Source organism: Alexandromys fortis, unplaced genomic scaffold (assembly GCF_014885135.2).
Source record: "Alexandromys fortis isolate MF-2015 unplaced genomic scaffold, M_Fortis_MF-2015_v1.1 scaffold_250, whole genome shotgun sequence".
Lineage (NCBI taxonomy): Eukaryota > Metazoa > Chordata > Mammalia > Rodentia > Cricetidae > Alexandromys > Alexandromys fortis.
Genome location: NW_026068128.1, coordinates 1,586,798 through 1,602,305, shown reverse-complemented (window position 1 = coordinate 1,602,305; position 15,508 = coordinate 1,586,798). Strand labels below are relative to the sequence as shown.

Below are 15,508 nucleotides of genomic sequence, written 5' to 3'. Positions count from 1 at the left end.
TTATGACCTCTCTATCCCAGTGCTGATCTCACTCTCTGGTTCTTCCCCTACGCCTCAAACATGCCTGCTTATTGCTTTCCCTGGAAAATAAACGCAAGCACATGCCTTGCTCAACCTCACAGTCCTCCTCGATGGCAAACTTTGTCTCTTCATTCCTCTGTAGCAAACTCTGGGCAGAAGAGGCCACACTCAAAGCTCAACTGCTTATTTATATTCCTAAATCAAAGGAGCCATTGCCATGTCCTCCCAGGGGCTCTACAACTATCAACACATGTAGCTTTCAGGTTGGGACTCTTAATGTGAGCAGTCCTTGGATTCCAAGTATAGGTTCAGGGTGAACCTTGCCATCATAGAAAACCCCCAAAGGGGCAAGAAGGCAAACACCGCCTGTTTCATCATGTGAACATTCCCTTTAAAAAGCTTTCACTAGCTGGGTGGTGGCACACGCCTTTAATCCCAGCACTCTGGAGGCAGAGGCAGGTGGATCTCTGTGAGTTTGAGACCAGCCTGGTTGACAAGAACTAGTTCTAGGACAGGCTCCAAAGCTATAGAGAAACCCTGTCTCAAAAACAAAAACAAACAAACAAACAAACAAACCAGAAAACCCTTTCACTAATCTCCTATTTAGTTGTTCTTTTGTTTAACCCACATTTGTTAAGCATCTATAATGTCCCAGGCAAATAAAATCGAGTAATTCTGAGTAGCCTATTCTAAGGACTGCAGAGATGCTGATATGTTCTGTAGCCAGCTCTAGAAGAATTAAGACCAGACCAGCAAGTCCTTTTTCCTGCAGTGAAAATGTTCTCAAATTTTCCTTTTCGGTGTCCTTCACCCAGGACAACCTCTACGCCCACACATGTAACTGCAGAATAGTGTATTTTTTTTGAGCAAAGAAAAATATAAAGCTGTCCTAGTGATTGATTTAGAAGTCCCAGCTCTACTTAAATCCCCAGCATATTAACACAGTACTACCCTCGAGGGCTCCACTAAAGAGCTGCCCTCCCAGGGCTCACCCGCAGCAGTAAGCAGGCTTGCAGAATCTGGGACAAAGGTGATACGACAAGGCAGTTAGCTGGCAAAATCAAATCGGAGAATTCAGTCATGCCCATCATGAATTCTCAATGCAGCTCCTCAGGAACTTCCTTAAAATGGACTAAACATGTCCTTCAGCTTCTGCGGTACAAATACCGTTCAGGTGTCCATATTCAGTGGCACCAACCCTTCCTGAAGCCCAGAGCCTACTGACTTTGACTTGTCCTTCCTCTGATTCTTAGCTGAAGGGAGCCCTGAAAATGCACGAAGACACTGTGATGGCACCTGGATCACGCTGGTGATCAGGACCTTGGCATGGTGATCTTGCGCAATCAATAGAAACAGGCCACACAATGGCAAACTACTTCACCCAAAGTAGTAACACAATTGTTGAGGGCCTACCCTGAATGCAGAGGGCATCAGTGTGCCCATGTGAACTGGGGACATCAGTGTGCCCTTGTGAACTGGGGACATCAGTGTGCCCATGTGAACTAGGGGAGGGCATCAGTGTGCTGACATGGGGGTGTCTCCCCACTTCCTGCTCCAAATAGATGACAAAGGAGGTGCCTTTGAGAGGATACTGTACTTTGGCACACTGGAGAAAGAATGTTGTCACCCTACATTCCACTTTATTCTCCTGACTCCTGTGGGAGCAGTCCCATAAGGCCACTGCAAATGGGGGACTGAGTGACAGCAGCCGCAGGACAGGGGACTCATTGGTGAACTAAGCCTTGTGGGGCACATCTCTCAGACTTCCACCTCCATGTCTTCATGGAAAGATGCAATGTCTGAAAGAAGATGCACAGGATGATGCCAATTCTGACATTAATCTCACAAGGATGGCCATATATTGATGGAGGGCTTAGTAATAAAGCTAAGACAATCAGCAACCACCATGCAAACACGGGCTAACTGTGCATCCAGAGTGACGCCTTTGACTTCCCATTTAATCTTGGGAAAGCCTCCAGTAGCAGTAAGGGAAGAATTGGGCTTTGGGTCAAGCTAGGAAATGAGAGAGTCACTGTGCCTGAGCAGGTCACCAGGGCTGGAGGGAAAGTGCTTAAGCCATTGTGGTGGTTTGAATAGGAATGGCCCCATAGACTCATGTGTTTGAGTGCTTGGCCCATAAGGAGTGCCACTGTTGGGGGATGTGGCCTTGCTGGAGTAAGTGTGGCTTTGCTGTAGGAAGTGTCTCACTGAAGGTGGGCTTTGAGGTCTCAGATACTCAAGTGGGCCCAGTATGACAGTCTCTTCCACCAAGCTTCTGCCATGATGATGATGGACTAAACCTCTGAATTGTAAGAAGCCCCAATTAAAATTTTTTTTTACAGCAGTTGCTTGTAGTGACATTTCACTTGTATTTCAACAAATAAAGCTTGCCTGAGGATCAGAAAAGTAAAACAGCCACATTGTCCAGCCTTACAGACCAGGCAGCAATAACATACACCTTTAATCACAGTAGCCACACAAGCTTGCCATAGAAGCCAGGCAGTAGTGGTACATGCCTCTACTTCTAGAAATAGAGAGGATTATAAAATGGGAGGAGACAACTCTCACACACAGTCTCATTCTGAGATTCTAGGAGGCAGGATTGCCATTTTCAGACTGAGGTCAATATAAGAGCTAGTAGCTTGCTGCTTTGATATTTTGATCTTCAGGTTGAACCCCAATTTCTCTCTCTGAGTTTTTATTAATTGTGCTTCAGTTGCTATAGTCATGGAGTCTCATTAGAGCAATAAAACCCTAAGTGAGGCAGCCATTTATTCAAATATCCAACAACTTTGCTATCCGGAGCATGTGTGCAGCCCCTGCTCTGAGCCAGGGAGTAGACTCAAGTTTGAGCCCAACCTAGGCTACAAGAAACCTGTTCTTAAAATAACAGTGAGGCAAAGCAAGACCATTGTTCTCCAGGGATTTGCTGCCAGGGGGTAGAGAAATCCTGGTAATAACGATGATGATGATGATGATAAACCTGTTACCGATAATAATTATTTTTGTACTTGAACATATGAGAGTATTAACAGATTTAGACAAAGCTCAGAGATCTGAGACAGGTGAGGGAGCAGCTTGGAGAGACAGGGAAAGACTTTTCTAAGGAGATAGGTTTGGAACTGGGGCCTAAAGGATGGGGAACAGAGAAAGACAGTAGGGGTTTGGATTGGACATCTCCACTGGGAAAGTGGCTGCCCCAGTTCCTCAATGAGAAGGTGGGACACTCAAGACAAGGGGCACAGGCAGACAGCCTGTAGAGTTGAGAGAAAGCTCATAGGCCTGAGTCCTGAGCACAGGCTCAGGGAGTGTGGGGAAGGACAGAGTTCAAATCCCCTCAAGCCCAGTCTGGAGACTCCTCCACAAGTATTTTCAGGAGAACACTACAAGCTAGACTCAGTTTCCCTAAGGAGATCAGGGTTTATCTAGGTTGGGGTCACTTCCCCAGTACTCTCTCCATGGCCTTGTTCATGCAGCAGCTGTGATGGGTGTGCCTCCTGGTGCCCCCCACACCACTCCACTCAGGGTGCCTCCTTGTCCTGTTTCCACCCAAGGGTCTCTCTGAGAGCGGGGACAACACACTTCAGCAAGCAGGAAGGCAGCACGGAGCCTGCTCTGAGCCTGGGCTCTACAACTCTGCCTCCTGGGTTACACAACCCCAGTTTTCCACCTGGTAAGAACAGGGTATTAGAAGTAGCCTAGTCAGGGGCTGCTGAGAATGTGAGCTTAGATGGAAAAGAATTTTGAAAGGTACCTGAAAGAAGGCCAGGAAACTGTGCACGCACACTGTTGCCATCTGTATAACTATCGTTCAACATGGACCCATGCTCGTGGAGAGAGGGTGCTCACCTGAACAAGAGGATGAACTCGGTGCAAGGCACATACAGGTCTGATATTTTATCTAGGGTTCAGTTCCCGTGCCCATTTTACCAATCAGGAAGTTGAGACTCAGAGAGGTCAGGGGACTTGCCTAAGTGCACACAGCCAGATTAGGATCTAAATTCGGGGCCCCTGCCCCTGGGTTCCCATCTTTATCTCCTTGACCAGAGTTATCTGGAAAGCAAAGCTCTGCAAAGAAATGTGGGCAGGGGGCCAGGGACAGCAGCTCTTTGCTTAGGAGCTGGAACGCTGGGCACTTAGGGTACAGCTAATGACAGCCTGCTCCCAGCCTGTGGGAGTTTAATAAAAGTCATGCAAAACTCGCTGCTGATGACTCTAATTGTGGAGTTTGGACATGAAATGAAGAACATATGTGGAGTGAATAACAAATCAGGCAGCTCCCTTTTTAGCACCGAAGCTGCAGGAACAGCTCAGAGTTCACCACCATTCTGCGTGGAAAGAGGAGCTGACACCATGGCCTCACGCCTGGGCACCTCCAGCAGCCCACCGTTCCCCATGACCCCCTTGTTTCCCAATGCTGACTATGCCACCCATGTAGATAATGTACATTTTTAAACCAAGGGGCAGAGGTAGGGGGCAGTTGGACACTCTTCTCAGCATCTGAGGAGGAATCAGACCCAGGTAGGCTGGCACCCAGAGGCAACCTCAGGCAATCTGGTGGTTGACTGCGACAGAAAGGGAAACCTGTGTGTGTCACCCCGTGCCTCTGGGAGCAGCCAGAGCAAAGGAGGGTGCACTGATAAATGGTGCCATAGCCGGTCCTCCTCTTCCTAACCTTGGGTCCTGGTTAGGTTGCCCCTGGGTATGACTAAGCGTCTGTCATGAAGTTCTAGGACTTAGAGCCTGCATCTGCCTCCTGGGAGGGGCCTAGGTTTTGGGACAAGCTGGCAAGGTAGTACTTAGATGTAATAAGCAGACATGCAGAGTCAAGCAGATACAGATATACGGTGTTTCTCTGTGTCTATGTAAATGTATGTACACCTATGTAAACATTAGGTAAACACAAATAATATAACAACCTGTAGTTAGCTTTTACCATGAGTTATGTCTTACTTTGAATTGTAAAGTGAAATCAGGAATTCTATCAATGCCAGGTCACAAACTGACAAAGCAGCAGAGCTGTAATTCACGGTGAACGGCAGAGTGGAGTGGGGTGGAGTGGAGGAAGAGGTGGGGGGTGTGGGCAGGGACTACAAAGTTAGCCTCCTTCCTTCCAGTAGACACCATGCAAAGAGTGCTCATGCAGGATGCAGGAAGCAGGCAGCTCATGAACTCAGCCTCCCTGAAGATCAGAGACAAGAGAGCGAGCTGCTGAACTCGAGGATTAGGAACGAAAGGTAGGGCGCCTGCTCTCTGTGGACACTTTCCAGGGCTGCAGGGGTGAGTGAGGCAGTTCCTGGCCCAGGAATTTAGAAGGGAATGTTCACCTCAGAACCCTGCGCTCACAGATTAGAACATAATTGGAGTGTTGGAACCCTCAACTTGTTTGTCCCGAGTGTCCCATGGAGTAGGCAGACTCGGGACCAGACTCTTGCTCTGTCTGATCCTGAGATCCATTCGTTTGCCTGTCAGTCATTTCCCAGAGTCCTCTGCAGCTGAGACCTCCCCTCAAACAAGCACTCCACACCAAGAAAGCAGTTCTGGGGGAAGGTGTTGAAGAACAGTTGCCAGAGGGCGTGGCAGAGTGGGCCATCTCAGGGCCACCTAGGGGCCAGTCCGTGTGATAGTCCTGAGGCTTCACTTGCTCCGCCTTCCACATGAGTTGTGGCCTTGGGACTGTGTGTAATATCTAGATGATTCTCTCAGGGCAACTTCCTGAGTGACACAGAGACCATGTGAGCAGCTGCGTCATTAGTTTCCCTCTTGCTATGATGGAAGCAACAAGGAGACAGTGTTGTATTGGACTCACAGTTTAAGGAATCAAGTTTATCATGGCAGGGAAGGTGTGGTGGCTGGTGTGTGAGGTGGCTGGTCATATTGTACACACAGTCAGGAAGGAGAGGGTGACTAGAAAGTGGGGCTGGGCCAGAAAACCTGAAGGCCCATTCCCTCTAGCAAAGCTTTAACTCCAAAAGTTCCACAACCTTTCATAAAATAGTGCTACCAGCTGGGAACATGTGCTCAAACACGTGAGCCTATGGGGGACATTTCACATTCAAAGCACAGCACCGACCAAATCCAGCATGCCATGGGAGACCCTCCCCTGCACTGCCAGGATCAGCTAGTACCTGCTGACCGGGAGTCAGGGAGGGTATACTCTCATGACAGGAAAGAAACCCAGGGACGATCTGTAAACTGCATAGCCGCTCTTGGCCTGGCATTCTATTTATTTATAGATAAAAGTCATGGAGAAGTGGAGACATCTGCCAAAGGTCACTGGTAAGTGCAAAGCCATTTAAATTCTTGGCACACAAAGAGACTTTTGCAATTGTCTCTGGAATGTTACATGAAAGGGCTGGAGATGCAAGCACAATCTCGGAAGTGTCCTCAATGCCCCTGAAGCCACTGGGGACATTGACAAGTGTGTGTGTGGGGGTATTATTATTACCAACTGACAAACGGAAACTTCTAGAAAGTTGTCAGTAGACAATGGGATAGTCAATGTTTTCCATTTTCCATGTCTGTCTGTGTCTAGCTGTCTGTCAATCTACATTCATCCATCCAACCATCCATCCATCCATCCATCCATCCATCCATCCATCTATCCATCTATCATTCAGGAGGCATTGTCAAATAGGGAAGGGATGAGAGCGTCATTGTGACCCACTGGCAAATGGAAACTTCTAGAAAGCTGTCAGTAGACAATGAAATAAGCAGCAATTTTCATTTTCCACCCACCTATCTGCCTGTCTATCAAGCATCCAAGTGAATACTCTTAGAAACGCTGAAGAGGACTTGGGTGGATGCAGCTTACTGACAGAGCAGCTCACCCATGGCACAGCTCACCGACAGAGCCCTTGCCTGACCCTACAAGGCCTTGGGTCAATTCACAACACCATAAAAATAAAGAAAAATTAAAACTGAAGAGGTAATGACAAAAAAAGCAGTGCAGCAAAGTCCATTTCCTCTTCTGTGCTTTGCTTAACTTTTCTTAAACACACTCCCTGGTCTGACATGGGTTAGAAGAGAATTCTCTCAGCTCAACTCTGTTCTTTACAGCCTGAGTCAAAGCTTGTCCTGAAGCCCTGATGTGGCAACTTCAGAACTTCACAGACTTCGGCCTTTCTTCTACTGCCAAGAACGTACCTTCCCAGAGGAGAAGCATTTCATCTTGATGTGCCGTCTACACTCTAGGAAACTCTGGCAGAATAGATGGAAGAGAGTCTCCGATTCTGTTTTGTTCTTTCTGGCCCCAATGCCCTCTGTGGGGTAATGAGATGTTTGTGGCGGTGGGCTACAGTGTTTTGTCATGGAAGCTAATTCTCTGTGTCCGTCTTCCTCCTCCAGGCTGGGGACTCAGGTAAGTCACCGTCCCCTTTCCCAGTTCTTGGCATAAAGCTCAGTGTGTGTTCCGTGAATGGGCAGATGAATGAATGAGTGAACGAGTGATTAATTGGATGGAGTCTGTGGAAAGACCCCATTATTGTATTTTTCCCATTAGGAGAAATTTTCCAGGCTGTTACACTAATTAGGGCTCATATTCTCAGTTATTTTGAGGATTGCTTAAAATTTGCTACTAATTTAAATAAAATGGTTACATTTACTCATTAACCAATTAGCGCCCTTCCCAGCAGCTTCACCTCGCTAATTTGATTAGCTGCATCATGCCTTTTCCTGCTCATGTCCTTCCCTGAGACCTGGGAGTGTCACAGCTCCAGCAGAGTGGATGTTTCTCTCCGAGGCTTTAACCCAACTGGGGGGCCCAGTTTCTCCTAGCACAAGCTGTTTCTGGGTCTCTCGTGTCTTTGGCGACCCCTGACACCTACTAGATGTCAACATTCCTATCACTATGCCAAATGTATTTATCCCTCAAGGGCAATAAAACTTTTGAAATCATGATGACTTTATGAAAGATGACCTGTCATACCTGAAGAATGACGAATGACAATAAAGGAAAAGAGAGAACGGAAGTGAAGAAGAAGTGGAGGTCAAAGTATGACCTCTGTCTTCTGCTGGCGACCGTGATGCCACTAGGCAAGCAAGCTCATACCTCAGGTAACCATTTCCTGTTGTCTTGTTTCTCACGGTAACATGGACTCAGCGACTATCTAAATTATTGTGATGGAGGTAAGTCCTGGCTACCCAGAAATCCACACTTTCCCATTTCTGAGGTCAGACAGAACCACGTGACTCAGCCCAGCCAAGGAGTTAGAAGGGGAAGTTATGTGAGGAGCTTGTTAGTCAAGGAAGTGAAAGCCTCCCAGTTCTTAGCCTGTCCTTATGAGAGGGAGGGGAGGTTGATGGGTCCAGTTGTGCACCCCTAAAATTCACATGTCAAATTCTAACTTTCAGTTTCCAGAATGGGGCCATATTTAGAATCAGGGCCACTGCAGATGCCATTAGTTAAGTTTGGGTGAAGTCACTATGGGATAGAATAGGCTCCCACTCCAAACCAACAAGTGCATGTTTACGAGGCAAAGTTGGACTTGGCTCTGGCATCCTGGATCAGAGCTGTGCTGAAAGCAGCTGAAGAAACTCCAGGGGTAGGAGAGAGGCCAGGACACCATCCTCCTGGGACCTTCTGAGGGAGCATGCCCTGCTTGCACTTTGACCTTGCACTTCCCAGTCTCCAGAACCGGGTAGGGGGACACACCCTTGTTGCACCTGCTTCTCAGTTCATGACACTGGGAACTGAAGGAAAGGCCACATTGTCAGGCTGTCAGTCTCCAAGGGTCACCGCGTCACAGATGGTCTGAAGGGCATTGACCTTCAGCCAACTTTTAAAAGAGTAAGAAAATACCTAGGGCCTGTGAGATGGCTCAGCGGGTAAAAGTGCTTTGCCGCCAAGCCTGACATCCTGAGTTTGACTCCAGGACCAACATGGCGGATGGAGATAAGTGACCCCTAAAGTTGTTAACTATTCTTCATAAGCATGCTGTCACACACACACACACACACACACACACACACACACACACACACACCATACACACACACTAACACATGGGTGTGTTAGTAAATAAATATAATTTTGAAAAGGAAAAATACCAAAGACCTTGAAATGACATAGATGTCCTTTTGATATTACACAGGGGCATTGTCTGACAGACACACTAAGAGCATGCAATTTTCTAAGATTATCCTATCTGCACTTGCTTGCATGCTTTCCCTTCTGATTAACTCTCAGACACCACAGAACTGTATAACAAGGCCTGGTTTTCTGTCTGGGTAGAAAGGTCACACTGAAGGCAACAATTGTGTTTCCCTGTAAGATATTAGCCACTTTGTGTCTGCCCTGTCCATCCTCTCCTAACACTGCTTTGTAGAAAATGCCTGCAAATCTGCTTTCAGATGTACTTTGAGTTTAATTAATCATCTTACAGATTAGCAAGAACTGTACCAGCCGGCGGGGCTGCCTCTGTATCCTTGTTCTTTTACCGTGCTTTGCTGTGGCTAGCTGAAACCAAGTCCTAAATCTCAAATGAAGCCAGTCAGGCAATGCTCAAGAGAGGAACAAGCCTTTCCCTTGTAAGGTAACCATGTGAAGATTTGAAGGTAGAAAACAGTCTGTCTGCAATATGAGAAAGCCAATGGCATGGGGGCCCCGACCAATGTTCTCTGAGATCAAGAACACTACAGGATATAAGGTACACTCAAGATGACATTAAAGGAAAAGCACACATGGTGATGGGTCATATATATGATGGATTGTCAATACCACAGGCTATAAACAAGCAGATCTATAATCCAGGAACTAATGGAGAAGAGAGAATCTTGAGTTCGAGGCCAGCCTTGGCTATATCATAAGACTCTGTCTTGAAGTAAAAAGAATCCATGGAGTCACAGAGCAGAAAGAATCTTGGGGATTTTTTAGTTTAGGTATCACGCCCCTGAAGCTTACTAACCTGGCTTGGAGAGGGATGATGGGGATGCCACCATCACCTTTGCCAGTGGCCATTGTTCTCAGGCAAACATGTGTGTCCTTTTATTTTGGAAGGAAGTTTCAACTCTCTCTTAAGGCTATTCTTTCCCAGGATAGTCACTGCTGTCGTTTTAGCTCAGGGATAGACCTGAGTCTCTCCACAAGCCTTGTAATAATAACTGCTTACACAGAATAGGCAACCATCGTGGGCCAGCGTGCACTGTAAAAATGTTTCATGTGTACCCATTATGTAATCTTTGTAGCAACCCTACAAGATAGGTAATGCTGTAATCTCAATTTGTGGGTAATAAAATCAAGGCACAACATCTACCAAAGGTACTTGGCTAGTGAGTGTTATGGCTTCAACCTAGCAATAACTTTTAGAAGGGTTAATTTTTATCTGTGTATATGTGCATGTGGGTACCTGTGAGGGCTCGAGGAGGAACCCAGACCTCCTGAAACCTCTACACAGTTATGAACCATCCAAAGTAGGTTCTGGGAAGCAGCCCAGGTCCTCTGGAAGGGCAAGTACTGTCAACCACTGAGTCATCTCTCCTATCCACAAATATTTATGTTTATTTTATAATTGTGTCTGTGTGGGGTCTGTGCCTGTGGGTATAGTTGCCTGTGGAGGCCAGAAGGGCATGGGACCCCCTGGAGCTGGAGTTATAGGCACTTACGAGCCACCTGACATGGTTGCTAGGAACTGAACTTGGGTCTTCTGCAAGAGCTGTTAATGCTGAGACATATCCCAGGCTCTTATGTGCTTTTAAAACATTTCATTACATTATTCACATGTGTGTGTGTGTATGTGTTTGTGTGTCTTAGTGTGTAAATAAAGATCAGAAGACAGCTTGTCAGGATGAATTCTCCCTTTCTCAGGGATTGAAATCATGTTGTCTGGATTGGTGGCAAGTGCCTTTACCTGTTGAGTCATCTCCCTGGCCTGGTTCTTGACCTCTAGTTATTACCGTGTGTGTGTGTGTGTGTGTGTGTGTGTGTGTGTGTGTTTCCCTTCAGCATTTGTAATCTGCCTATTAAAGCTGTGGTTCTCGGGGAGGACCTGTGATATTTTACAGCAGAGGTCAGAAAGGCTATTGCCTCAGACTTGTATTCCTTAGACAGTAACATGAGGGGCATTGCTCTCCTCTGCGGTAGTACAGGGGTAGCTCACATGGAGACATGTGTCAGCCCATCTGTACGTGTGTGATCATCCCTGGGTTCTCCCTGTCCTGTGAAAAGTTTCTCTGAGAACTGCCAGGAGGAGGGAACAAGCTCATGAAAAATGTATGTTTCACATGTGGTTAGACAAAGTCTGTGGGGTGCAGTGGGCCTGTGTGGCCAACATCTATCCACAGTCTCCTAAAAGTACCCTGAGTACCTCCTTTCTTTTTTTATTGATGTTTATTGAGTTCTACATTTTTCTCTGCTCCCCTCCCTGCTTCTCCCCTTCCCCCTTCAGCCCTCCCCCAAGGACTCCATGCTACCAATTTACTCAGGAGATCTTGTCTTTCTCTACTTTCTACTTCCCATGTAGATTAGACCTATGTAAGTCTCTCTTAGTGTCCTCATTGTTGTCTAAGTTCTCTGGGATTGTGGTCTGTGGGCTGATTTTCTTGCTGGTTCCGAGCCTGCTGGACTCTGAATGCACGAACCTAGAAGAAGAAGTCATCAGGCCTGAAGCTTCCTGTAGAACTTAGGTATGTGAGCACATGAGGAAGCTAATTTGTGAAGGCAGATCCCAGCATCCCTGGCAGGCACAGCATAGAATCACAGCTTCAGCCAAGTGCCTTTCAGAACAAAAGAACTGGAGATGAGCGGGTTGTCATAGCTAGTGGAGCTGCGTCTAGAGATGGCCAGTCCAGCTTCATCATTTACAGATGGACAGACAGGCCTGGATGTAGCTAGCTAGTCAAGTGGGCAGAGATCAGAATTGTCACTACCCATGAGTAGCCATGCTGACAGAGAGGGCAAACGGGATGCCCTCGGGGACGACAGGCTTGAGTCGGATGGCGACTACATTACACACAATGGTCGGGATTCACTGAACTGTCTGATTATATTTCATACACTTTAGCATAAAGTTACACCCCCACAATGGAGTCTAGCAAACTAAGGGGCCATAAAAGGTTAAGTGATACTGAGAGACCTAGCCTAGGTCCCCCGATGTCCACTGCATTGCCCTTTCCCCAATTTGTCTCTCTTTTCACTGCCATAGCAACTTGCAGATGCTCCAGGCATTGCCACTAGTGGTCTTTGGCTGGAGAGGATGTCTGCCTTGCTCCCTGGGCCTGTGGTAGCAGTGACACCCTTGATGATCTTAGTGCCCCCTACAGCATCTGGCATCACCAGCTCCTTCCCTTGAAGAACAGCACAGCTCACAGAAAAAATCTCTACGCTTCATTGCACAAGGGTCTGACAGTCACCATTCCTTCCCTGCCACCTTTCTGTGTCTCTCCCGATTACATCCATTTCTATTCTTGGCTTCTGCTGAGATGACAAATTCCAAGAATTACACCCGTCCCCAGCCTCTTTATCATGAGCCATGTTCTAGTATTTCTTTCCAAGGTGTCTTCTTGTGATTTTTCAACAAGGATAGCCTTAGCCTTCTCCAAATCTTTAAGTTCAGTGAAGCCATAAGGGTGGAATGCCTGTCCTATAGGATTAGTGTTCTTGTGAGGCTAGACCAGCACCTCATTCCTGTGGGGCCCTTCTCTCCATACCCTTTGAGTACAGAAGGAAGGGAGGCCCCTGACAGCTATGAAGCAAGCCACTACCAGATGCCAAATTTGTCAGCACCTTGATCTTCAACTCCCCGCTCTCCAGAACTGTGAGAAATGCATTTTCATTGTTTAAACTGTGGTATTCTGTTTGGGTCACCTGAGCAAGTTATTACAGGTTATTACACATCTTTAAAGGAAATACACACCAGCTCTATGATTCAATAATTCTATGCCTAAGTGTAAATCCAAAAGATATGAGTATAGAAATGAACCAAAAAGACACAAACAAAGATGGCCACTGCAGCAGGACTCGCAGTACTCATGTTAGCCACTTTTCCATTGCTGCGAAGAGGCACCAGGATGGAGGCAACTATTAGAAGAGAAAGCATTTGATTTGTGGGCTTGTGTAGAGTTTCTGAGGGTTAGTCCATTATCATCATGGAAGAGAAGCATGGCAGCGTCTAGGCTGATGCTGGGGAAGTGGATGAGAACTACATTCTGATCCATAGGCAGAGAGAGAGAGAGAGAGAGAGAGAGAGAGAGAGAGAGAGAGAGAGAGAGAGAGAGAGAGACTCTGCCCTTAGCATGGGCTTTGGGTATCTCAAAGCCCACCCCTAGTGATACATTTCCTTTCCTCCAACAAGGCCACACCTTCTAACCCTTCTAATCCTTTCAAATAGCGCCACTCTTGGGCTAAGAAGCATTCAAGTGTATGAGGGCCATTCTTATTAAACCCATCACAGTACTCCATAGCATTTTCATAACACAGAATAGTATGCAGGAAAACAAATGAGCAACGTACTAGAGCCACAAATGTAACTCACAGATAGGGAGGCTTCTTGGGGTGCTGGCTAATATTATCATGTTCATTTCATGGCCATTCATTAATCTGCACACTTACAACTAATTATCTTCTGTGTATATGTGATGACTTGGTAGGACGTTTGTCAGCATAAAGACAGTGCTGAGGTTTGAATGTGGCATGTCCCCCAGAGGCATAGGTGTTTGAACCATTGGTCCCTGATGATGGTACTGTTTGGGAAGGTTGTAGGACCTTAGGAGGTGGAGATGTACTTGAGGAAGTAGGTTACTGGTGGCCTCCTGCTCCTGCCACCGTGGACCCACCTACAATAATGGACCCTATTCTCTTGACAATAGAAGTGGAAATAGCCCTTTCTCCATCAAGTTGCTTTGGTCTGGTATGTTGTCACAGCAATATGTAAAGTGTCTGAGCTAGAAACGTATCAAAAATGTCACACTGTTTTAAAACAAGGAAGGTGTTGCTATGCTAAGTGATATGGGGATAGTGTGATCTGCTGCCCTGAGACCGACACTAACCAGCTAGTGATGTCACAGCAACAGGGCCCACCAAAAAGATACGGTGTTAGGACCACAGTGAACAATCACCAGAAATTCCCATCATTTGCACACAGGGTCACGTGACAGCCTTCAGTCATGTGTTTAGGCAGGGAGCAACTTAAACAGAAGCACAGTTCTAAAAACTAGTAAGAAAGCATCCTTCTCAGTCACCGTCCTCTTCTGGAGTTAGACTCTGACAATACTGTCCATCTGGACGCTCTGCATGCTTGGACAAAATTGGTCAGTGTTATTGTGTAAGCCAGCTCCATTGCCTGTGGTTCAACGTACCCTTTATATATCTGAAGCCTAGACTAAACATGGAGAATGTCAAAGGACAGCCACTTCCTGGTGGCTGCTCTTTGTTCCCCACGAAAAGCATGTCTTAGAAAGGAGACTCATGGCCTGTAGACTATGACATAGCACTCTATGGAACTCAGGCACATTAGCCAAGCTTCACAGAATTCCTGAACTCTGCCCTGCCATGGAAGGGCTCTTCTACCAAAACCAGAGCCACAGCTTCCAAAACGAGGCAGTGGTTTCTCTATTTGAAAAAAAAAATGTAGCTTCTCCTTCCCCTACTCCATGGGATCCTAGCCACCTAACATCCCATTCCCAGCTTCTATTGAGGCAAGGAAGGTACAACATGGTTCTTGGGCTCATGGGAATACTTCCTAATGAACAGCAGAGGCTTCTGAGTCCAGGGACTCCATGGTAGAATCCAGTTGTGCTTCCCCACACCAGACACTCACATGCACATCCTTGGCTCGGGGGTCATTTGAAGACTCACCTGGGGTGTCATCCCATGGCAGATGTACACGATGGGGACGTTCTCTGTATCTGGCCCCTGATCGAGACACAAATCAGTCTTCAGGGAATTCTGCAGCTGAACATCAGAGGAAATGTGGCCACACCCAAGGGGGAAAATGGGAGAAAACACATGTATTAGTTTAGGAGAGGTGAGTGTGTCCCCCAGACAGACTCAGCTTCTTCATCAACACCACCAAACACGATGGTATCAGCAAGCCCCAGCTGTTCCTCTTTATAAAGGACAGGCCCCCCACTGCATGGGAAATTGAGACACCTCATTAAACAGATAGCTAACTCTAGAAAGTAAGAGCGTCTGAGTAAAAACAGGAAGTGTACAACAAGAAACACTAGGATCTCTATTCTCCCCCTTCTCTAGGAGTGGAGCAATGGCCTTCAAGTTTCCCCAAAGAGCCTTCGCTCCTGAGTTGGGGAAAGTGGGTAATAAGTTTGTTTGTTTTTAATCCTGGGAGGTCCTCTGCCGCTTCTTGAATGAGAGTATGCAGAAAATGAACAAATGAACGGCAATCGCTTGGCAAGAGACAAGGCCACAGTACGCTTGACATTGGAGGCCAAGCTTTCCCCATCATATGTGTGTCTATGAGCCTGATACCATAAATGTGCCCCTTGGAGTGGATGACTGTAACACTGAGGCTGTGCACAACGTCAAGGGTCTACA

General features: G+C 46.9%; 1 protein-coding gene across 1 annotated transcript in view; it reads right to left on the bottom strand.

Moving 5' to 3' along the window:
• Galnt18 (polypeptide N-acetylgalactosaminyltransferase 18) overlaps positions 1 to 15,508 on the bottom strand; it is a 308,794-nt gene that overhangs the window by 18,499 nt on the left and 274,787 nt on the right. Inside the window, exon 9 of the mRNA XM_050125905.1 lies at positions 14,813 to 14,908. Coding sequence (XP_049981862.1) covers positions 14,813 to 14,908 — 96 coding nt within the window. The remainder of the gene's footprint in view (positions 1 to 14,812; positions 14,909 to 15,508) is intronic.